The sequence below is a fragment of the Lagenorhynchus albirostris genome, chromosome X (assembly GCF_949774975.1).
Source record: "Lagenorhynchus albirostris chromosome X, mLagAlb1.1, whole genome shotgun sequence".
NCBI lineage: Eukaryota > Metazoa > Chordata > Mammalia > Artiodactyla > Delphinidae > Lagenorhynchus > Lagenorhynchus albirostris.
The window spans coordinates 63,093,258-63,120,041 of NC_083116.1; the positions used below are offsets into that span (position 1 = coordinate 63,093,258).

General features: G+C 35.8%; 1 protein-coding gene across 1 annotated transcript; it reads right to left on the reverse strand.

The window, feature by feature from the left end:
* Nucleotides 1–123: 123 nt before the first annotated feature.
* Nucleotides 124–26,450, reverse strand: LOC132513112 (sodium/hydrogen exchanger 2-like). The gene is given in 5 exon segments (XM_060137305.1): nt 124–198; nt 3,046–3,132; nt 21,991–22,245; nt 22,766–23,229; nt 26,276–26,450. Coding segments are annotated over 5 exon segments (1,056 nt in total).
* Between the last annotated feature and the right edge of the window lie 334 nt (nt 26,451–26,784).

The following is a 26,784-nucleotide window of genomic DNA, read 5'->3' on the forward strand; positions in this document are numbered from 1 at the left end:
GCATCTTTTTTATAACATGTGGATGAATAAATCTCAACTATACCCAAGAGAAACATACAGAAAGAGATACAGGCTCACTTCCACTTTTCTATACATGTACATAAGCATACTTTTGGCAAATTTTCACTTGTCTTTCCAGTAATATTGTCCCCAGTGTCCCGATATGTCTTCTATGCCAGCCAGCAAATGATCAAATAACTGCAATAGAACAAAACATATGGCTAAATATACAGTATGCTTGAGGAACTTGGTCAATTACTACCAAATAAAAGAATCCATCAAAAGTGTCTTCGAAACTGTTGATTTCATCCCACTTGCTTATTTTTTTAATCTTAAGCTCTTTTCAGGGTAAGCATAAAAAGAAGCATCTATATATATATATATGTAAGAATATCTGCAGTAATTCTAGTATAAGCATTGGAGACACTCCATTTAAAATTGAAAATGCACATATCAATCAGTATCATATGATAGAGTCATTCATCTACCAGAAATCTGGGTCTGGTAAAGGGAAGGAAATAAAAGTAGTAAAAGGCATGGCCCTTGCCTTTGAAGGACATAGAACCAAATTGAAGAGGCAAGACTTAAAGAAGTGGACAGGGATCAAAGCATGTGCAGGATAATACAGTTCAAACTTGGCATGTGTACATGTATAAATGCAACAAGAAAAGGAAAATTTAGGAAAGAAATAGAAAAAGATGGAGTTAGAGAAGGCTTATATGAAAATGTGCATTGTGAGCTGGCCCTGAAGAAATGGGGTTACATATGGAAAAAATAAATCATTCTATGTAATGGGAATATTGTGAGTAAAATGTATGGGAGAAAACAAGGAACTATATAAGAGATTTATGAGAAAAACAAGGTTGGATAGATGTAGGTCAAGGGTGGGGAAGAGAAAATAGTTAACAAAGGACTTTAAATACTAAGATTAAAAGTTTAATTTGGGGTTTTCCTGGTGGCACAGTGGTTGAGGGTCTGCCGATGCAGGGGACACGGGTTCGTGCTCCGGTCCGGGAAGATCCCACATGCCACGGAGCGGCTAGGCCCGTGAGCCATGGCCACTGAGCCTGCGCGTCCGGAGCCTGTGCTCTGCAACGGGAGAGGCCACAACAGTGAGAGGCCCGTGTACCGCAATAAAAAAAATAAATAAAATAAAGTTTGATATAACATCACAAAAAATAACCTGAATATATTTATGAGGAAATAATAAACCCAATTTGAGTGATATTCTACAAAGTAACTTCATGCACTTTTCAAAAATGCCAGTGTCATAACAAACAACAAAACGCTGAAAAATAATTTTAGATTAAAGGTAACTAAAAAGATATGACAACTAAATACAATGTATGATCCTAGATCAGGAGAAAACTACTATAAAAACATTATTGGGACACTTGGAAAAATTTTGAATATGGAGTTATATTAGATTACACTATTGTTTCAGTTTTAAACTCTGAATTTGATTTAAAAATTGTGATTATGTACTAGAGCGTCCTTTTACTTAGGAAATATTAATACATGCTGAAATATTTAGCAGTGAATAGTCAGCTGTCTACAACTTAATCTCAAATGATTCAGCAAATGACAATAATAATATATACATATATAGACAGAGTGGTAAAGCAAAGATGGCAAAGGTTACACTGAATCCAGGTAGAGGGTATATACATATTCATTGAACTATCTTTGAAATCTGTATGCTTGACATTTTTAAAATAAAAAGTTGGAAAAAAGAAAATAAAGTTTGACTCTGTCCTATAAATTGGTTAAATAAATTAAATTATGTCTTATCAATATAATATATATTATACAGTCATTAAAAGTCATCCATATGGTAGACATAATACAGTAAAAAATATGATTTCTCCCCAAAATAGCCTAAAAATGTAATTCCATTATAACAAAAACCCCAACATATTTTTTTTTTTACAAATTGGGCAATCAAGTATTAAAATTTGAAGAAAATAACATAAAATGTTGAATTAGTCACACTTATCTGTACACATTCTTAGGCACATAGTTATTAATAAAACTTAAGTGTTTATGTATAGAAAGCCATTACATGTGCTGAAAATGTATCTCAGAAAATTATGAACTGGGCAACATTGAAGTTAGAAGCAAGGTAGACAAGCTAGCTCTTCTCCTATTTGACTAAAATTCCCAGAGCTTTTTCCACATTAATAAATCTAAGGGTATCTTGAAATCATTCTTAACATTCTCTATATTTCAATACTACTATTGTTATATTTTATAAAAGCCCACTTGGGATAAGCAACAATTCAAATTCTATTTCTATAAGAAGATAAAACCAAGTGATATAGAGGTCACATCTTTAAATTTCTCTGAACTTCTCCTTACTTCTAACGTAGAAATGAGTCATTTTCTTCTAAACTCTGTGTAATTTTGAAACCCTATTTCAAAGAGTATATTTTGAAATTTGAATATGGAAATTTTAACTTCCTCAATACTCGATGGTACAAAAAAAACTCCACCAAAGACTAAACTACCCCAAGAAAAATTTTCCAACTACATAAGGATTACATAGGTCATCTTATAAGCAATTGCTTTATGATATCAAATAGAGAATTAACTAAGTTACTGGATAATTTAGTCTAGTATTAAGAATTAATATGTTAAACCAAAAACAGTTATAATTTGAAGTAAAATAACTCATAATTCATAGATTATTCAACCTGGATAGGACTTCAGAGATCATTTAAACAACCATTTAAATTTACTGATTATGAAACCAAGGTCACAAAAAGTTAAAAGACTTTTCTAAGATAATGAAGGAAGTTGGATAGTAACAGAGCAAATGCTAGAATTCAGACTTCCATTGTTCTTACCTCTTACCAGAAGAACTGACTTATTGATTTTCAAATTACAGATTGTCACAGTATAACAAATACCTGTTCAGAATTCATAAAATCACATCTCCTTTTATTAGAGAAATTCAAGTATAAGAAGACCTAACATGTAAGGACCTAATATACAAGGGTTAGTTCCAGTCGACAAAATGACCTACGTGATGTATAGACATCTTACCCGAATGAGAATTTGTTCGCTCACAGTTGGAGAAGTCTCTCTTCTAGTCACATCTAATAAGTCAACAAGAGGATGAATGGCCATCCCCTACAAAATGAAAAACAGAAAGCTGAATTTCTTTCATATGAAATTAGTGCTTGAATATTTCCCTGGTGTGTGTGTGTCTGTGTGTGTGTGTCTCTCTGCATGTCTGTGTGTCTATGTGTGAGTGCATATGCACATCTTTCTTAATCTGGCCATGATAGGAATTTAGAATATTCTCTTAAAATTCAGAGGCAACATTGGTCTAACACCAGAGAGACATGCTGTGGTTTTCTCTCACAAAGATCAATGGGGAATATATATATATATATATGTATTGTTTACAAATATGTGGGTCATTTAATGAATCCTAAAAAAAAAATCTGGGGCTTCCCTGGTGGCGCAGTGGTTGAGAGTCTGTCTGCCGATGCAGGGGACACGGGTTCGTGACCCAGTCCGGGAGGATCCCACATGCTGCAGAGCGGCTGGGCCCGTGAGCCATGGCCGCTGAGCCTGCACATCTGGAGTCTGTGCTCCACAACAGGAGAGGCCACAACAGTGAGAGGCCCCCGTACCACACACACAAAAAATCTACCACTATATTTCAAAAACAGAAAGAAGTAGTCAAATCACAGAGCCAAAGTGCTGTAAGAGATTTTCATTTCAATTATTGCCAAATACCTCAGATATACCATTTTGTCTTTATTATTCATCATCCATTATATATGGGATTACAGTCCTCTCCACATGTTACTTTAAATTTTTCTTAAGAGGGATAATAAAAGAAGCAAACATTCTATATTAATAAATATTCATCGAGTTGTGCCACAATATTTATTGAACATGTATTATTGCCAAATTCTATATTAGGCACTGGAGTTACAATGGGAAAGTAAAGTCGAAAGGGCCCATAGTCTTATGGAGGTTACAGTGTAGAATGTCTCAGGGAGAGAGCCATTAGTTTAATAATTGCATTAATGAATGAACAACTAAAACTTGAGATAAGTGTTCTGAAGGAAATGAATCTGGTTTATGACAGAGTAACATAGTTTAAATTGAAGGATAAGTTTTTCCTAAGCTAAAACCTAAAGGATGAGCAGACTTTAGCTATATGAAGGGGAAAGAACCAGTCTTGGCTCAGGGAATAATAACACTGATAACACTCCTTGGCATGGCATATTAGAGAAAATGAAAACCTTGTGTAGTTGGGTTGTAGAGTACAAGGGAGATCATATTATTATTAAGACTGGAGAGAGAGGCTGGGGTTAGACAATGCAAAGCTTTCCAGGCTGTGTTAACCATTTTTTAAAAATTCTAAGACTAATTGAAAATTGAAATGGCTTGACCAGATTTGTGCTTTAAAAAGATAACTAGCTGCAGTGTGGAAAATGTGTTGAAAATGAGCCATAATGGATATGAGGAGATGGTTTAGGAGACCGTTTTTTGTATTCCATGTTAGAGATGGTGATAGCTTAGACAAAGATGATGGCAGAGCAGATACAAAGAAACTGACTTAGTGACCAAATAGACATAAAAAAGGACAGTATGACAGAAAGGATGACACTAAGATTCCATGCTTGAGCAAAAGGGGTAGAGGATGGTAACACTAATCTAAATGAGGACGACTAAAGATAGGAACTAGATTGACAGGGAAAATCAAAAGTTTAATTTTAAACATACAAAACTTAAGATCCCTGTGAGATGGCCAAGTGAGGATGTCAAGAAAACTGTATGTTCTAGAACTCAGATATTTAGGCTGGAGATATAAATTCATAAGTCGTATGTATACAGTGAGTAAATGAAGACGTTATGTGGGTATGGATGAAATCATTAGGGAAAGAGTAAAGAGTGAGAAGAGGAAAGGCTCTACAGCAATCTTTGAGGAACTCTGATATTTAGTGATATAACAATAAGAATAAGCTTGCAAAAGAGACAGAGAAAGAGGAACCAGAGAGGTAAGAGGAAAATCAGAAAGTGAGTTGTCACAAAGCACAAAAAAGACAATATTTCAAGGAGGTGGAAGTTTGACTCATGTGGAATCCCTGTGAAGGCTCAAGTGAAATGAGGATTGCACATGCCATTAGTAACCTTAATAAAAGAGATGGGAGCAACAAAGATTTATGAGGTCAAAAGAGAGAATTACTTTAGATTTGTAGTTGTGTTTTTTTTTTTATTGTGGTATGCGGGCCTCTCACTGTTGTGGCCTCTCCTGTTGGGGAGCACAGGCTCCGGACACACAGGCCCAGCGGCCATGGCTCACGGGCCCAGCTGCTCCACAGCATGTGGGATCTTCCCAGACCGAGGCACGAACCCGTGTCCCCTGCATCAGCAGGCAGACTCTCAACCACTGCACCACCAGGGAAGCCCTGTGTTGTGTTTTAAATAGGAGTAACTTGAGCCTGTTTAAAGTTGATGGGAAGGATCTAGTTGAAAAGAAGAGTGTGAATATACATGAGACAAAATGAATGATTGAAAATGCAAGACAAGAAAGGAATAGATTACAGAGCATAGCTTGAGATAGGAGACCCCAGCTCTGTAATAAGAAGAAAGAAAAGGCTAGGAGCAGATGCAGTTATGTTGGGATGTTGAAGGAGCTTCCATGGATGACTACTATAAAACAAGTTGCTCTTTGCAGAGTTCTCTTTTCTTAGTTTTGTTTTGTCTTTTTAAACAAAAGTATGCTTGAATGAAAAGTAAGAGAAGTTGAGATTTGCTCTAACATTTACACGTGGGAACAAGGACTTTAAGAAAGAAAGCTGTCAACTGAAGTATAAAACATGAGGTGGAATATGGAAAAAAACTGGCTGCAAATAAACAACAAAATCTATTGCTTTCAATGAACTTCCACACTACTTAGTCATTTTCAAAACACTTTGAAAATGCATCCCCATAAGGTTTCTATTTTCACCTTATTTCAGAGATGTGGAAAGAAGCAGGTAATAATTCCCATTAATGTTAAGGTTGAAACTTAAAAGAAACTCAGGGTGTCCTAGCTCTTCATCAGCTCTTCAGCACTGTTAAATGACAAAAATGTCTTACTTAGGCCCTGGTTTCTTTAACATACCAAATGAGCATGTCACCCCAAAAGCTTCCTTTACAATTTGGAACGCTGTAATTTTTTGCAAATGCACCTGAATTGCCCAAAGTCAGGAGATCGTCCTATTCATATGGTTTTCATAAGTAATTTTGTGTAATTCCCACTTTTTAGATGACATTTGAGTTGTGCGATTCCACTAAATTCATTCTGACATTTGAAAAATCATCATACAATGCTTTCATGGGATAGAACTACATCCTTTAACAGTGTTTATCACAGGCAAAAAGCTTCCTAGTGTGAGCAGGTCTGTCTAATGACCTGGCATTTTGAAAGGTTGACTCCATATTTGCATTTTTAAACCCATCCATGCAACTCTCCATCTTCACTTACTTTAATTCATTTCATTCAGTCTACCATGGATAGATCAAAATTAATGCTTTTAAAATAAAGATGTCAAACCAACCTGACCCAGTGACATATCCTCTTATAACCCATTTTATGTATTTTGTACTATTATATTCTGGTCTTTTGAAGATGTAAAATATAGGTGAGAGACAAAATTTTATTCCACATTTTGAATCTCTGTAGCATAGCTGGTTAAATGAAGTCTTGAGTAAATCAATAAAAATCATGTTTTTTTAAAAAATGGTCTCAAGTTCAAAGCTCTACTATATATGTTCATAATTTATATTCATACTCCAAATTAACTTTTATTTACTATTTATCCATTTATTTCACAGATATTTATTGCACATTTCATTGGAGCCCACACTAGTAGACTCTGAGTATATAGTGGAGAATAAATCATATATGTTTTCTGCATTCATGGAACTCAGCCTAGTAGAGGAGACAGACATCACCCAAGTGGAGAAGAAAATAACTAAAAGATTGATAGGTAGATAGATAGATACATACATACATACATACATACATATAGTGATACATTCTATGAAAGTGTTCAAAACAATAGGCCCAAAATGGAGATGCTTATACTAAGCCCTAAACCATCAAAACAAGACATAGTTTAATTACAGTTTCGGCTCTCCCAGAAATAAAATCAAACGCACTTACATAGAAGGTCTGGGAAGGCTTCTCTGAGGAGGTCGTATATAGCTGAGGATTAAAGGATAAAAGGAAGACAGATATGCAAGGAACTTAGGAGATAGTGTTTTAGGGAGAAGGAATGACCTTTTGGAAAACCCCAAATTGAGAAAAAGTTTGTCAATTTGAAGCAGTTAAAGAGTCTTTTAAAACACAGTGATCAAGAGGGAGAATGGCCCAAATATGTGAAGCTTCAAAGGTAGACATGAGCCATATTTGTCACAGCTTATAGTCATGTTAAGTGTTTTGGAATTTATTAAAAGTTCAAAAAGAACCAATAGAAGAATTTTGGAAAGTAATAAAATTTGTGTTTTAAAAATATTGCTTTTGATTCTGTGGGGATAACAGATTGAAAGGGGAAAGGAAAATGGAAAATTTTAAGGCAGTTCAGGAAACAGATGATAGTAGCTTGGACTAAGATAATGGCAAGAGTAATGGAGAATAGCATAGAGATTCTACAAGGAGACAGATACAAGAATATTTTAGACAACACCATTTGTAAAAGCAAAAAAGAAAAAATATCAATTGAAAGGACAATGAATAAATAAATTGGTGTATAATCATAAAATGCAGTATTGTAGAACACTGAAAATGAATGAGCTACAACTACTCACAACTATGTGAATAAGTATTAGTAATAAAATGTTAATAGACCAAAAAATTCCAGAAGGCTACATGCAAAACATACACATACACCCCCCCCACATACACACTTTTATAAAGTTAGAATACAATTTAAACTGATCAATATATTGTTTATGTGTGTCTATGTGTGTAATATGTGATTTCAAAAACTATTTTTTAAAAGACAAGAGATTGGTAAATGATTCATTCAGGATATCAGTTACCTGTGAGAGAGAGAGAGATGAAAGAAAACAGGATAGGAATGCATTGCACGGGTTATTGTTAACTTTCTCAAATTTAGTACTGGGCTCACAACTGTTAGAAGTATTAACTGAAAGAATGAATGAATGAATAAATAAATGCCATGTATGGGCCAATGATTCTAGTGTGTCATAAATCAAAATATATTATTAATACAATTTTGTATATCTAGAAACTTTTTAAAAGTTAAATGCATATACTGAAGATCTATTTTGGAGTTAGAAACCACAGGGTTTGACGTGAAGGATAAGTAAAAGGAAGTAATCAAAGATGTATTCTACATTTCTAGCCTTAGTAAATGGATGGATATCAGAGCCATTTACTAAGACAGAAGCAAAACAGATGAGGATCAGATTTATCCTCTGTAGATATATTGCCTGTGTGGACGAAAACAAATGTTGCCTGCCATTCCCATAGACAATGAATGTTGCCTGCCATCAAGCCATCAGCCACTGCAGCTACCCCCAAAGGTATGCCCTGAGAGGAATTCAGGATGGAGAAAAAGAGTACAGTGGCCCTAGAAAGTTAAGATGCATGTCTAAGGAATAATTTCAATGAGCTCAGACCCTTGCATCTTCCCATACATAGAAAAGCACTAAAATCATTAACTTGGGATGTCTGCTTTTTGTGATTAGCAGTAATGTTTTGATGTTTGACTACATTTTTTTTCAGCAAAAACTCCTATATATCCTGGCTCCTCTCTTACCTCTTTGAAATAGTTCCTCAGAGTTATCTGAGAGGCTGTTCCCAGGCTATAGTCCTCAGTAAGGTGCCCAAATAAAACATAACTCACAACTTTTAGGGTGTGCTTTTTTTTTTCAGTTAACAGCTGTGATATTTTTGTGAGACATCCAAGTGTAAGTATGAAGTAACAGTTGAATGTAAACATCTAGATCTCAGAGTAGATAGCTGGACTACAGGTAAAGAGAAGTCATCAGAATTTATATTATGCTTGAAGCCATGAAAATGAATATAAACACCTAATGAAAAAGTATAGGGAGAACAGAATATTCAGGACCTAATACTGGAGAACCCTTACATTTACAGACCCAATAGAAAAGGATCAGCCTGCAAAGATGTCTATGAAATGCCCAGAAAGACAGAAACACTAGCAGGGTATGATGTCAAAAAAAGCAAAAAAAAAAAAGCATTTCAAGAAAGAAGTAGCCCACTGTATAAAACTGTGCTGACAAGTTTCATAGTGTTAGGACAAAAGAATGTGTCCTAACTTGCCACTAAGGAGGCCAGCAGAGACATTTTGGCAAGAATAATTTTGGTGGAACAGTGAGGGCAGAATCCAAATTGTAGTTAAGTGAAACTGACAAGCTGACACAGCATGTGAAGATAAATTTCTTGAGTGTGCTCAGTCATAGTAATAATAAAAATAATACCTTATAAACACAAAATGCTTTTAAACTTATATTACTATTTGATCTTTATAACAAACAACCCTGAAAGATAGGTCCTGTATCCTCTTTCTACAAAAAAAGAGATACTGAGTAATCAGTAAAATGTCCAAGATAGAAAGCTCATCTGGAATAAAGTTGTGAATAGCACCCAGGTCTTCTGATTTTAACTCTAGTCCTCTTTTCCCCTCAAGAAGAATAAAGGGGTAAAAATGGTCAGATCACTACAGAGCATGTCCAGTGTATCACAGAAAAAATTTGAAAGACATGTTCTACTGATGGTGGACCAGGTACTCATTTGCATGAAGCACATCATGGCAATTTTATCAATCTCCAATAAGTAAAATATAACATTGTACTTTGAGGTTTTTTTTTCCCCCAATGGGTCTTAATTCTTAAATAAACTTTAAATTTCTGAAAATATTTTAACCACTAGATGGTGTTAGAATAACATGAGATGTCATTGTACAATCTGTCTACAATTGCAATCATCCAACAACACCTCCCCCAAACACCTAAACTCCCCAATCAGGGTCTTAAATGGATTACAGTATTAATCAATGGGAAAATGTAAACATCAAATGATGAAGTCTCTAGGAGTAAGATGCATTTGAACACCTGGAAGAAATGCAAAATTAAAGGAGAACATGAGTGTTACTGATAAATTATCAGAGACATTAAGAATTCTAAAAGATATAGGAATTGAAAGTTAATTCTTTAAAATGACTTTGCATTTTGAAGTAACATTGCACTACATGACACATATTAAAGTGAAAATTAGTGCTTAGATAAAAACACAATTTGATTTGGGACTGGTTTAATACAATTCATTAAGTTTTAAATGAGAAGAAAATAAATGTTCAACCTTAATCAGTCATTTACAAACACAATAAAACAAAACAAAAAATTCAAAGCCTAAGGAATGATCTCACCCATTCTAGAGAAATAATTATTTTGTTTAAGGGAAGCCTGCCAGATTCACATCTTCTGACTTGTCTTATTCCACCACACACACACACACACACACAAATATCCACCATCATTATGCTCGTTAAAACATTTTAGCCAAAATTTGAAATACTATCTCATTAAGTTGCTGAATAGGTTTTTAGACATTATTTCAATATTCTTTTGCCCAGCTTTATAAAACTGAAGTGAAATGGCAATTAGAGGGAAATGGTGATATGGAGAGGATAAAGAGATAATTCAAGAGAAAAGCTGCCTTAGAATGAAACTCCTAAAGCATTATATTTATTTCCTCTTCTGTTCTCAACCTCAACCTTACCTTTTTTTTTTTTTTTTTTGCGGTAACTGGGCCTCTCACTGTTGTGGCCTCTCCCGTTGCGGAGCACAGGCTCCGGGCGCACAGGCTCAGCAGCCATGGCTCACGGGCCTAGCCGCTCCGCGGCATGTGGGATCTTCCCAGACCGGGGCACGAACACCGTGTCCCCTGCATCGGCAGGCAGACTCTTAACCACTGCGCCACCAGGGAAGCCCTCAACCTTACCTTTTTAAGTAGCTAAAATGCAGTCTTTGCTGTAAAGCTGTTGGTGTCAACCACTTGAATAAATGGCAATTCTTCCATTCCCCTATTGATTTAAAAATAAATCTCATCTCAAGTTTTGCAAATGTTCTGTTTGAGTTATGGTAGAGACTATTTCACATGCTATAATTGTCTCTCCTAAATATACACTCATTTCAAGTTTCTGAAGGAGAATGTTGGCCCATTCATATCCATCTAAGTGTAAGGTTTCAAATTGCACTACTTTGTTTTGTTTACCTGAACAATAACGGTAAAGAGGATAACAACTGTGGTTGCTCCAATGAAGAGCTTCTTTCTGGAAAACTCTGGGAGCAGAAAATCAAGGGAGAAACAGATTGCTCCCCTCAGTCCTCCATAGGCTATAATAAATTGGTCCTTTCTGGTGACTGTATTCACATGACATTTGTTCACGAAGAAAATCAGCACAAGAACTCCTAAATTTTCCAATAAGTAGAATACTTGAGTAATCAACAGAAGGAAAATGCTACAAACATGTTATAATAAATTAGTGTTAAACTAGATTGGAATTCTAAGGATTTGTGATGAATAGTTTAAAAGCCTAAACTAACTAAACTATTTAAAGGTTTATTTCCTCAGAGAGATTTCTTTAAATAGTTACATTTTATTTTGGTTGTGCTTTGGTTTTTCCTTTGATTTTTCTGTTTTTTAGGATGAAAGCAGTGCAATTCCCTTCCTTAGGCCCATGTGGACTAATCTGGGGCATTCTGCAAAAATAGTCTCTACAAACAGAATGTAACTTCTCTTCAGTCTTATAAATACTAGTGAGGTGACCCAAGCTGGTGAACTAAAAGTTAAGTAATGTGACCTGTGTTGGTTTTAATCTTTGATGAGCCAGGATTCCATGTTCTTCAAGGCTTTGAAAAAAGGTTTCTTTTTACTCCTGTCACCCAGAGTCTAGAGTTCTGAGACTCAAGCCTCAGCCAAAGCTTTTTATTCCTCACATTTGTCTGTAGTCTCAAAAATGAGCCTTAACCACGAGAGAAGTGCTTGCTCAGGTACTAGTACTATTTGAAGGGCACCAGTTAAACCTTTGTCCCATAGATCTTACTCCCAGTGATTATGTTTCGAACATCTTATTGTGAATGAGTTTATCAGATAATTTACTTCAAGACCAGAAAGAGAATGCAAGGTTACTTGACAGATGGGCTGAAAGTGGGGATTCTTACACAAAATTTGAGCTGAAATAAGTTGGCTAACAGACAATTTAGCCAAAATTGATTTGTTTGGAAAATATATATATATGGCAATTTGGAGGCCGTGGGAGTAGTCTGGCAGCCTCTGTATATGACTAAGAATTTTGGTCCATATTACTGTTTTTAAAAACATTTTAATTCAATTTAAATATTTTACACAGTGCCAGAAAATGAAAACTTAGTCAAACTATTAGAGCAGTATGATTAAAATAATTGAGAGCTAAATCCACTGAAAATTTTAGAGCTTTTAATTTTCTTTTAAAAACTAAGTTTCTTTACCCTTTTAATTTTCTTTCTTATTACTACAAAAGCAATGGAAGCTCTTAGAGAAAAATACAAATATGCAAAGGAAGCATATAACACCCATAATCCCACCCATCCAGAGAGAAAATTATTGCTAACACTTTGGAACAAAACCTTCCAAAGCCACACATGACTTTATATTATTATTTTTCTAATAATAACTACTTCCCCACTGTTGAACATTTAAGTTGTTCCAATACTGCTTAAAGATGTATAATCAAATTTCTAATCATTCTTATGCTGTATTAAAATTACCAGAACTCAAAGTTAGTGACAGGATATTCATTTGAGGCCAAATTACCATTTGGCTAAATGGAAATTCAACCAGAATACTTTGAGTCAAACTGCATTTTGGCCAGCTTAGGTGTATTGCTTCAGCAATATTGACATATTGCCAGAATGCTGACTTTTCAGTTTTGTTTATTACTTATCCTAAGTGGGTCCCCAAATCTAAAGAATGACAATATTCTACAGAAATCTAATTTAACAGAATTGCAAATAAATATATCATTTAATATGGCTAAAATCCAAAGGGAAAAAATTCCTAGCCTCATATGGTCTGTATTCAGCTCATCTTTCCTATGTATATCTAGGCACAAAATTAAACTAAATTGTGATGCCAGGCTTAAAAGAGGTACAGATACCTCATTGACTATTTTATGATAAGGATCTTTTTCCTTTTCCCATACCAGATGTAGTGGTTATCTACATATTATAATTTAGAAATAAAATGGTATTGGAAAGAGGATTTGTTTCATCTCATGAATTTTCACACGAAACTATACATACAAATCTACAGAAATCCTTGCATTCATCTTTAACATTTGCTCTTGCTAGGTCTTAACATATTACTACTCTTTCTTTTTTTCAATTGAAGTATAGTTGACTTACAGTGTTGTGTTAGTTTCTGGTATACAGCAAAGTGATTCAGTTATATGTATACATATATATTGTTTTTCATATCTTTTTCCATTATGGTTTATTACAGGATATTGAATATAGTTCCCTGTACTATACAGTAGGACCTTCTTGTTTATCTAGTCTATATATAGTAGCTTGTATCTGTTAATCCCAATCCCTCCACTATCCCTTTTCGCCTTTGGTAACCGTAAGTTTGTTTTCTATGTCCATGAGTATATTTTGTAAATAAGATCATTTGTATCATATTTTAGATGATACATATAAATGATATCATATGGTATTTGTCTTTCTCTTTATGACTTACTAAACTTAGTATGATAATCTCTAAACCAATCCATATTGCTGCTGGAGAAAGTAGAGGGGAATATCATTGGAGCAAGTGCACACTCCTCAGTTGTGCCTAAGGAGTCAAAAGACCTGTATGCAGAATACTATAAGACACTGATGAAGGAAATTAAAGATGATACAAACAGATGGAGAGATAGATCATGTTCTTAGATTGGAATAATAACATTGTGAAAATGACTATACTACCCAAAACAATCTGCAGATTCAACGCAATCCTTATCAAACTACCAATGGCATTTATAACAGAACTAGGACAAAAAATTTCACAATTTGTATGGAAACACAAAAGACCCCAAAGAGCCAAAGCATTCTTGAGAAAGAAAAACAGAGCTGGAAGAATCAGGCTTCCAGACTTCAGACTGTACTACAAAGCTACAGAAGTCAAGACAGTATGGTACCGGCACAAAAACAGAAATATAGATCAATGGAACAGGATAGAAAGCCCAGAGATAAACCCACACATGTATGGTCACCTGATTTCTGATAAAGGAGGCAAGAATATACAATGGAAAAAAGACAGCCTCTTCAATAAGTGGTGCTGGGAAAACTAGACAACTACATGTAAAAGAATGAAATGAGAACACTCCTTAACACCATAGACAAAAAATAAACTCAAAATGGATGAAAGACCTAAATGTAAGGCCAGACACTAAGACTCTTAGAGGAAAACAAGCACTCTATGACATGACTCACAGTAAGACCCTTTTTGACCCACCTCCTAGAGAAATGGAAATAAAAACAAAAATAAACAAATGGGACCTAGTGAAACTTAAAAGCTTTTACACAGCAAAGGAAACCATAAACAAGACCAAAAGACAACCCTCAGAATGGGAGAAAATATTTGCAAATGAAGCAACTGTCAAAGGATTAATCTCCAAAATTTACAAGCAGCTTTTGCAGGTCAATATCATAAAAACAAACAACCCAATCCTAAAATGGGCAGAAGACTTAAATAGACATTTCTCCAAAGAAGATATGCAGATGGCCAACAAACACATGTAAAGATGCTCAACATCACTAATTACTAGAGAAATGCAAATCAAAACTGCAATGCAGTATTACCCTCACACCAATCACAATGGCCATCATCAAAAAATCTACAAACAATAAATGCTGGAGTGGGTGTGGAGATAAGGGAACCCTCTTACACTGTTGGTGGGAATGTAAATTGATACAGCCACTATAGAGAACAGTATGGGGGTTCTTTAAAAAACTAAAAATAGAGTTACCATACTATCCAGCAATCCTGCTCCTGGGCATATACCCTGCGACAACCATAGTTCAAAAATATACATGCACCCCAGTGTTCATTGCAACAGTATTTACAATAGCCATGACATGGAAGCAACCTAAATGCCCATCAACAGATGAATGGATAAAGATGTGGTATATATTTATAATGGAATATTACTCAGCCATAAAAAGGAACAAAAGTGTGTCATTTGCAGAGACGTGGATGGACATAGAGACTGTCATACAGAGCAAAGTAAGTCAGAAAGAGTAAAACAAATAACGTATATTAACACATATATGTGGAATCTAGAAAAATGGTATAAGTGATCTATTTGCAAAGCAGAAATAGAGACTCAGACATAGAGAACAAACTTATGGATACCAAGGGGGATAAGGGGGGTGGGATTAATTGGGAGATTGGGATTGACATATATACACTACTATATATGAAATAGATAACTAATGAGAATCTGCTGTATAGCACAGGGAACTCTACTCAGTGCTCCGTGGTGACCTAAATGGGAAAGAAATTCAAAAATGAGGGGATATATGTATACATATAGCTCATTCACTTTGCTGTACAGCAGAAACTAACACAACATTGTAACGCTACTATTCTCCAATAAAAATTCATTTTAAAAAACATCTAAAAATAATTGGGCATCAAAAGCCTTAAGTGAACTCTCAAGTGCTAATTAATCTCCAGAGAATATATTTCCTTTTTATTTTCACTATGTTTAATAATTTCTTCCAATAAATAGCATTTGGTTACTTAATAATTATCATAAATTTCTTGTTTTCCAACCTGTTACATGAAGGTTTTATTCTGTAAAAAAAAAAAAAAAAGCAGCTCTATAACCACAAATGTCCATTCTCTTGGGTCAATTTGAGATTGTTTGAGAGAAATGGAATAATGAAATCCTCAGGGAGTAAGATTCACATAGATCATCTGCTGAAATTCCTGAAATACTACATGCTGTCTGGTGTCTTTCAGCACAAGAGAGTTCTACATTTGCATCTTAGAGGATCTTAGAGGTGGTAACTAATTAAAATATTACCCAGAATATATTATTGCCACCAGACATGCACTATGACCACATCTAAGGCAATTCCCAGTTGATACTGCTTAATATTTTCTGATCAGTATGGTGCATTGTGTGATTTCTCCCCCATACATAGTTCCTACTCTTTTTTTAATTGAATTTTATTTATTTATTTTTTTAAACAGCAGGTTATTATTGGTTATCTATTTTATACATATTAGTGTATATATGTCAATCCTAGTCTCCCAATTCATCCCACTACCACCACCACCCCACTTCCCCCGTTTGGTGCCCATATGTATGTTCTCTACATGTGTGTCTCTATTTCTGCCTTGCAAACCCCTTCATCTGTAACATTTTTCTAGACTCCACATATATGTGTTAATAGACAATATTTGTTTTTCTCTTTCTGACTTACTTCACTCTGTATGACAGTCCCGAGGTCCATTCACGTCTCTACAAATGACCTAATTTTCTTCTTTTTATGGTTGAGTAATATGCCATTGTATATATGTACCACATCTTCTTTATCCATTCATCTGTCAGTGGATATTTAGGTTGCTTCCATGACCTGACCTGGCTATTGTAAATAGTGCTGCAATGAACACTGGGGTACATGTGTCTTTTAGATTTATGCTTTTCTCTGGGTATAGGCGGAGTAGTGGGATTGCTGGGTCATATGGTAATTCTATTTTTAGACATGGTTCCTACTCTTAATCACTTTATGATCATAGGTAACATGAAGTCACTCTGACAGTATATACATTAAGCTAGAAATACAATTTGCATATAAACTGATTATTTTCAAAGATTGATTGTAATTTTTCTTTCTATTCTGTTTTCTAACTATAGAAAAACATACCTTCATACATCTCATAAAGAAAGACAATAACCAGATAAAAGATGAATGAAGTAGCTGTGGTTTTAAAGTACCCCTCCACAACACTTAGGTCATTTCTAATTCTTTTTTAGAAATGACACCAAAAAGAAGGTATAAAGAGAGGTGAGAGTGAAAGATCAATTATGCAAAACCAGAACTATAATTTGGTCATTTCTTTTAGCTAGGGTAAGAAGAGCTAATGAAGGTGGCAATATCAGGTAAAGGAAAAGCTATTTAAGTAAAATTTGGGGATAAAGCAGGATTAAAATACATTTTCATTTATTAACTATTAAATATAACACATTCCTAATAAAATGGTTAGAACTGCTAATATTGATACTGCTAATACATGATACTCACATTTCATGAATTATTCCATTTAATCTTCATAAACTCACAAAATACACAAAATGTAAATAAGTTAACTAACTGGCCCAATGTTAAACAACTAGTAAGTTGCAGAGCATATATTTGAACCCAACTCTGACTAATTCCAGTACTTATGGCCTTTCTATCACCCAATGCCACACCATGTTAAAATAGAAAAAATTATCCTGCATAGATCACTTATTTTTCATATAGTACAATGTTATTAATATCCTTCTCATACAAAAAAAAGTTACTGTAAGCACCCCAAGACTGTGCTTTATAAGGAAGAAAAGCCAAAGATCTAAAACACAACAGAATCTAGGTGGAATATAGGCATACCTCAGTGATATTGCAGGTTCTGTACCAGATCACTCTAATAAAGTGAATATTGCAATAAAGCAAGTCACATGAAGTTTTTGTTTTCCCAGTGCACATAAAATTATGTTTATTCTGTACTGTAATCTATTACATGTACAATAGCATTATGTCTGAAAATCAATGGATATACCTTAATTTTAAAAGTCTTTATTGCTAAAAATGCTAACCATCAACTGAACCTTCAGTGAGTTGTAATCTTTCTGCTGGTAGAGGGTTTAAAATATTGCAAGAATTATCAAAATGTGACACAGAGACAGGAAGTGAGCAAATGCTATTGGATAAATGGCACCGATAGTCTTGCTCAATGCAGGGTTGCCACAAATCTTCAGTTTGTAAAACATGCAATAACTGTGAAGTGTAATAAAATGAAGCACAATAAAGTGAGATATGCCTGTACTAAACTCAAAAATTTTCAGGTATTTTTTACTTCATAACTCTGCATACCTTATGATTTCTCTTTACATAACAAACTGTATATGGTGCAATAGTAAATTACTATAAAATTAAGTTGTAACTATTCACCTTTTTGGGTAATGGCTAGGACTAAAATTTACAGTTTAGAACACCTGTCAAAAAAGATCCATGTGAGACCTTTACCAGTAATAATCAAATATGGTTCCTGTAGCTCTCCATGCAAAACAAATCAAGCCTGCCTACATAAGTTAAATTTGTGTTCTTATATTGATAGTCTGGCACACCCCATGTGCTAATTTGGCAATAATTCTCACCTACTTTATAAGGTTTCCTGTCCCTACTTCTTTTATTTCTTTTCCCTTCACTATCAGCTGTCACCCAACAGACTTTTGGTCACCCATTTTTTCCTTTTCATTTCTTTCTCTTTTCACTGTACAAATCCAAAGTTTTAATTCAGCAAAACATTTAAAAAAGGGGAGACAAATAGTATTGTTTTGAAGTACAGCCACTTAGGAATCAAATTCTAATACTAGTTTTTTTTAAAAAAAATATTATAACAAGGATTTTAAGGTGAGAACAGCTTTCTTTTTAGACCACTTAGACTATCAATTTCAAACACTTATTTGCTTTCACCCTTACTATATAAAGTGTTGAAGTAACAGCAAGCTCTAATAATTAAAAAAGGAGTTGTATCTCTGTATACAAATTTTGTATGTAGCACCTAGCACTGTTACATGGGCTACTAGGTATTTAATACACCTATCAAATTGTAAGCAGCTCTTTGCAGGAAACAGATTTTTGCAGGAAGCAGCTCTTTGCAGGAGGCCCTTTGTCCCATCACTTTAGCAGCTGTATTTTAACTTAACCTTACACCAGGTGCCCCCATGCTTCACTAATCTCTGGCCCAAGCATATTTCTCAAATATTTTGATCACATAATGCCTTGTCTAACCTGTTGATTTTTTTTCTTAGACTGAAGTAGTAGGAATGAAGAATAAGTAATTAACCGATGACTAGATCTTTTCCCTATTTTCCCCTTCAGTAACCTCACGAGCAAACTGCATGAACAAGATAGCATCTAAAGAAAGATCACAAGGAGTCAGTAAGTCTGCACACAGTGAAAGATGACCAAGATTCTGACGCCCTCCCCAAATAATTAATTGCAACTAGCTTCCCCTTTCCCCTTTAAAAACTTTCATGGCTGAGCAGAATCTGTGGAATTGGTTCTTGGTCCACCTTCTCCCCAGGTTGCCAGCCTCCTGAATAAAGCAACTTTTCCTTTTCCAACCAACACTTGTGTCTCCAGTATCAGCTTTCAAGAGGCAAGCAGCTGAACTTGAGTTTGGTAACAAAATAACAATATTTTTACCAGTCCCCAAAGCATTTTACCAGTCTAACTTTTCTCTAGGAGGCACACAAAAGTAAAGTAATAATAATACTAAATAAATAAATTAATAAAACTTATCTTCAATAAATATTTAGCATCTATGGTATGCTAGTTAATTAGTTAAAACAGAAAAGTACAGAGGATATTGTCACTATCTTACAGGAGCTCACAATCTTTGGGGGTGGCGATGGATAAAACATGCTCACATATGCATAAGGTAAAAATAATTAAGTACCTTGTGGCCACTTTCTGGAAGATTTAATGAGTAGCTGGTTACAAATTGTCCTCACACTTAAGGCAGTTAATATGAATCAAAAACTGTGCAATATTTAATGGCACTAAAGATTAAAAGAAGTTATTATGGAAGGCAAAAGGAGGAAGCAGGCAGAAAATTCTGTAGCCTCTAGGTCTTCAGTGTTGAGAGAGCCATGAAGCCAGCCTCCTCTTCTCCCTTTTCTACACCCCGCCCCCAACTCTTGCTTTTCCCCTAGGTCTCAGACCTTCCCTTCTCCACAAGGAACTCTGGCCCAGGCCCAGGCATGACAGCAGATAAGTGCTCTTCATTGTTACCGTACATTTGAGTATTTCCCATCTTTCTTTCTTGTTAACCTATTATTTCATGTGTATGTTTTTCATCATTAAGTAGATTATAAGATCTCTGAAAGCAAGAATTTAATTTTTTTAAAAAGTAACTTTTATCACTCCTAACAATGAGAATAGCACTAAACATACAGGAGCTCATAAATACTTGTCTGTTTTTTTTTGTTGTTTGTTTGTTTTTGCGGTATGCAGGCCTCTCACTGCTGTGACCTCTCGCGTTGCAGAGCACAGGCTCCGGACACGCAGGCCCAGCGGCCATGGCTCACGGGCCCAGCCACTCCGCGGCACGTGGGATCCTCCCGGACCGGGGCAGGAACCCGCGTCCCCTGCATCGGCAGGCGGACTCTCAACCACTGCGCCACCAGGGAAGCCCCTTGTCTGTTTTTTTAATTAAAGTGTCTCTCAGGGACAATGGAAAAAGATTGACTGGGATTCATTTTAACCTGAGAGACCCCCTGTTTCTTTCAGGACTCAACACAGACATGGCAATACTCTCCACGTTGCAAAGTTCTTTAAAAGACCAGGGTGCTCAAAAGAAGGAAGCCACTTAAAAGATACTGTATTCAAAGCTTTGGAAAATGCCCTGGATTAGAAGAATTAAATTTAAATTTCCTAATCCAATTCCTTTATTGGATTTTTTTAACATGTCTTTCATTAATAGGTAATGCAAACAATAAAAATCAAAGACAATTTAAGCACAAACTACATCCCTCAACAAGTTAAAATACAATCACCCAGACCCTAGATAGAATCCTTGCTTTCAACCTAGAACATTTTATTTAAAACAGACTAATTTCAAGCACTATACTGTGACTTTTATCATGTACAGTAATTCCATTTAGAACTTAGAGCAACCTAAAATCAAATGGCATTAGTTCTATAGAACTTAATTTAAAAATCAATCTTTTCGGGCTTCCCTGGTGGCGCAGTGGTTGAGAGTCCGCCTGCCGGTGCAGGGGACACGGGTTCGTGCCCCGGTCGGGAAAGATCCCACATGCTGCGGAGAAGCTAGGCCTGTGAGCCATGGCCGCTGAGCCTGCACGTCCGGAGCCTGTGCTCCGCAGCGGGAGAGGCCACAACAGTGAGTGGTCCGCGTAGTGCAAAAAAAAAAAAAAAAAAAAAAATCAATCTTTTCTCTTTTTCGTTTTAAGCTTTCAGAAAACATGCAACATTTGAAAAAAAAAAGCATTCTATTCCTTTTAAAAACACAGAACGTGATGGTCTGTCTGAACCCTAGTACAAAAGCATTTTGGTGTTAATACTTACCATGTGGGCATTTAGCCTTACAAGCTAATTACTAGATATGAGGTACTATCATCATTGGTTAAATGCCAGTGATGGATAAGAAAAAAAAAATAACATGCCATATGGTTTACAAAAGAAGTAATAAAATTACTTAATTGTTATGGCAGAAAGTTCATCTATACAAGGACTAATGCCAAGCTTATTTATATGCTGGGCCATCTAATTACTTACCACTGGAATGCTACTGGGCTCAGATAACTAATCCATTAGGAGAAATGATTCTCCCCTGCAAAGATAGAGAACTGCCCTAGGTGGTCCCATGCCAAATTCTCAGCATTTTTGTTATACAATGGAAGAGTCATACTGACCCCCGCCCCAAAATAGTCAAGGTAGTTGGGATGTAGTCATTTAGTCTCTACAGGGAGCCCATGAACTTGACCACAATAACACTTGCAGAGCTATGACTAAGTGACTATTAGAGATAACAGGAAACCCTAGAAGAACATAAAGGGAGGGTCCTTCTCCCATATCTAGGTAATGCAATTTCCTAGATTTCTAGTGGGAAATCAGACTCAATTCCTAAAAGAAATTCAATAAATCAAAGACTTTTCCAGATACTTATGCCACAATCCCTGAGAGATGGAACATTTCAGCTGTCAGGTAGGAGAGATAGCTATATAAGAAGATAAAGAGAAGTTTGATGACCCAGCTGGTCTTGGTAAAGTGTGTGGTAAAGGCAGCAACCATGCCAAACAGGAGCCCAGTGAAAATGCCTCCTATTCCAACCAAAAAATATTTCCCTATCCCAGCCAAAATATCCAATGGTTTGATAGATGGCATTTCAGAGAAAGATTTGAACAACTTATAGAGCACCTTCATAAAAAATGATTAGAGTGAATTTACCAATCAGAAAAGTCTCAACTTATGCCCTATGTATCCTTCTATTTTGAGGTTTCTCAACTTTGAAGTCCTCCAACTCCCCATTTCCTTCCCAACATGAGTTCCTAGAAATCTTCCCTACATCAAAAGATATTTCTACAAGTCAATATCAAATTATGTATGATTCTGTTTGAAAATTGTCTGATGGGCTGTGAATATATGCTTCATGGCTAAAATATTCTTATTTGACATGACTAGAAAGACTGTGGCCTCCAGAAGTTTTATCCTAGTTTAATAAACTGATACAAGATTAGTATAGTATCAAAAAAGCATGGTTATTTTTGAAAACATATTAATGACCAGTAAATCATATTCTCTCAATTCATAAACTTATTCCTAAGACTAAATTGCTCAATCATGGTCTAAACCAGAATTCAATTCTTATTTAAATTCCAAGGGTGACCATAAGAGAACCTAATTAATTACCATGAAAGCTCATGCTTCGGATACTTACAACAGTAACAGCATCATTAAGGAGGGATTCTCCAAACACCAAAATATGAAGCTTTCCATTCACATGAATTTCTTCAAATACAGAGAGTACAGCCACAGGATCTACTGCAGCAATCAAACTACCAAACCAAAAGTTATGGAGCAATGACACATCTTGAAGTTTGAAGTACTTCACCTGACATATGCCATAGAGGAAAAGGCCTATCCCAAATGCATTCCACATGGTTCCAACTACAGCATATGACAGAATGGTCCCTATGTTTTCAAAAAATGGCCAACTAGGCATAAAATATCCTGCATCAAGGACTATTGGTGGAAGTAAATACAATAAAAATATATCACTGTTTATGACTGGTGGGGATTTGTCATTTAAACTGTAAATTAGTCCTCCCATGATGAGACCTACAAATATCAAGAGGCAGCTTTCAGGTACAACTGCAGGTAACTTATTATAGAGGTGAAATCCTAGAAGAGAGAAAAAAGATAGACTATTATAACATCTTTATTATCAGTCATCTCTATATGTCAGCCTTCTTCTCAAGCCTCATGATTTCAGGAAAATAGCTTCTCAGTCATTTTGCATTTTACATTTTAATAATGACTTGATAAAGATGCAGATGCATGAGTGGAGACAATTTTCTTTATAATGGAAAATATTTTTTTCAGTGTCCACTGAATCATTTTCAAATGTGAGTACATGTTTTAAAATGGAAACAATGCATTTATCAGCTGGCAATATTCTTCTGCTCTTCTCATGATCATAGTCAAAGACATCAGAAACTTAAAAATATAGAAATGACAACCATAATTCAAATGTCTGCTTTGAATAATAAGAGTTGAAAAGGGCTTTAGTAATAATAACTAACTCTTCATTGATGAGGAATCACAACTACTTATAAGGAAATTGAGGCCAAAGAAGTAAAGTGACTTTTCATGGCTAAATGGTAATTATGTGGCAGAACTGAGGTGACAACCCAGCCAGGTCTCCTGACTTTTAGCTTAGTGTTCCTATAATTACCCCAAACTGTCACTTGGTCTGATTGACAGATATGGTCTTAACACTAATGCATACTACTGAATTATCAAAATACAATCCCAACTATAAAGTTAGTTTTTTCTCATACAATGATATGAGTCTTTCATCCCACGAGGGAAATGCAGCCATATCTAGCAACCCACATAGCAGCAGTTCTCTGTTTTATCCTGTATTCTTTTACCTTTGCCCACATTATATGCCACATCATCATGCTCTAGCTTACATGAAGCCTATAAATAACGACTCTAATTGTCATCAATCTTCTCTGCTATAGAAAGGACCTTAATGGTCATCTGAGCTAATCTATCCCCTTCCTCTCTGCCCCAGTCACCACAAATACACTGCTGAGATCCCTTTCTAAAATATTTGCTAATTAATTTGACTACAACTTTCTCAAGGATTGAAGCTAGTTTTTACATTAATCCCCTAGCACACTGATAGCACATAGAAATAGCTCAAAAGATACTTATCAAATAAATAATAAATATATTTTTAGAAAAGAAAGTCAGTTGGTTCCTAAGCTAGACTTTAAATAGTTTCAAAAGTGCTTTCACGTATACTCTTCTATTTGATTTTCTCATCATACCAACACAGCGATGTAAATACTGTTATCCCCATATTAGAAATGATAAATATGAGGCCAAAGAAGTACTTCAATCATCTAACACATACTGATTGCCTATGTGCCAGGCACTGGCTCCTAAATTTGAGCAAATATTAAATAGCTCAAAGTAATCTTATCTTTCCACTAAACCATGCTAGGTCTCTCTTCATCCTCTACAGAACCACTTATTTCCTCTAGGCATTGAAATAATTTGAAAACTCCTCATGGGAAAGATGGGGTCTTATTCATCTCTGTAGCCCATGGGCCCAATATAATGCTCCACACATAAAATGTGCTCAAAAATATTTGTTGAATGAATGCTAACAAGGAATTTTTTTTAAATTTACATTTTCTTACAAGGTCACAGCAAAATATTATCTGTCAGTGATGGCTCAATAAAGTCCTACTTAAACACATTGGGATGGAAGACCTACTGGGAAGTCCCTTTGTCCTGTTATCCTGAAATTAACATTTAATTAGACTATTTATTACAATCAATATATCTAGTACTGAAAAAATAATTTAAAAGAAACCTAACCCTAATAACCTTAATTATCAACCCTAATAATTTAAAAGAATCCACAAGTGCTAATTACTATCACCCAAAACAGCATGTATTTCTAATCAAGGAAGCATGAGACTAGCATTCTAGTTCTGGTTTGTTGAACTTCACAAAGCATCTTCTCTCCCTGGGCCTCTGGATAAGAATGATTTCTAGGGTTTTTCCAGCTCTGACAATCTATCGTGCTATGAATCTATGGATTTTCTGTGTCATCATTAAATATTACATTTCATGAATGATAAAGCTTTGGTGTCTATAAAGTCACTTAAATAACACTTTGAAATGCTGAACATGATTTATTTTAGAATAAATTCATTTTAAAATGACAAAATTCTACAGTCTTTTATGTTTTCCTGGCATTGTTTTTGGTTCTCAACCTACTTAAAAATGTTAACTTCATCATAAATACTTTGAACTGTTAAAGGACTCTCATAATTTTAATACCACCAAGGCAAAGGTCTGATAAATTATTAAAGAACATAAGAGGAATAACTGATAATAAATCTCCTTAGGAGAATCACAACACTAGTAAATCAGGGTGTTCATAAAGGTGAAATAGTTAAAACATAGCAGCTCTTCTTTTCTTGCTGGATTTAGTCTTTGTGTTTCCACTTAAATTCTGAGTGGTGACAAAAAGGCCTATCTTTTAAAAAATAGGAAATGGACTTGTTCCACTTTCTCACTACCTGGCAACTATAATGAGCATCCTGTGAGGAAAAAAGGTTGCCTAAAGACTCAGATCAGCTAGAATCATTCTATTAAGATTTCTCTGTTCTCCCTTTTAAAGTTATGCCTCATCTTCTCAACCCTTGAACAGCTGGGACCCTTTGCAGTCTAAGTTCCTGTGCTGAGCCCATTAATTCCACCTCCTTCTGCTGGGAGACCACCAACATTTGAACATAATCACTGCAAGAGGGTTTGAGGTATGAAGATAAAGATCCTTGTGACAGAGCTCAGGAGGCAAATATTCCACTTTGCCTTTCTCTGGTCTATTAAGGAAAAGGTGCCTTTCTTAACATCTGGAAAGGCCCTGAAAGTCCCCTCCTCCATTAGGCAACTCCCTAGGAGAGCCTTGGGAAGTTTCTCAATTATCTTTTTTTTTTTTTTGCGGTATGCGGGCCTCTCACTGTTGTGGCCTCTCCCGTTGCAGAGCACAGGCTCCAGATGCGCAGGCTCAGCAGCCATGGCTCACGGGCCTAGCTTCTCCGTGGCATGTGGGATCTTGCCGGACCGGGGCACGAACCCGTGTCCCCTGCATCGGCAGGAGGACTCTCAACCACTGTGCCACCAGGGAAGCCCACTCACTTACCTATCTTTGCCAGAGAGGCTAACATAATCCAGAGTGTGATCTCGAAAGGAATTTGCACATGCTGGTAATACAGGGAAAAGAGGAGTGTGTGAGCAGACACCATCGAGGCATTTTCCTGTGTTCTTTTGGGTCCCCAGCTGCTATTTTTTGCCGTCTGGTCCCAGTAGTGCAGCATGTTACCCCCAGAGGTGCCCAGAAGCTGGGAGCAGAGCTGCCCCAGTAGCAGAGGTAAGAGGAGGCCCAGCCCATGGGCCACCACCAGCTCTGCCAGCTGTGCTTGCTAAAGTACTTAATCTCCCCCCCACCCCGCAGCTGCAGTTGCTCACAAATGCAGTTTGCTGTCCCTGACCTTTAGTCCTGCTGTCTAGCATTTAATGGATCAGTGAAAATTCCAGCAGCTCCATGGAGTCCTAGAAGAGAAATGCTGGGCTGTTATGCCCTGGAATGAAATTAGAGCCAGAGCCAGCAAAGGGAGGAAGCTGGGACAAATTCATTGATTGACATGGAAT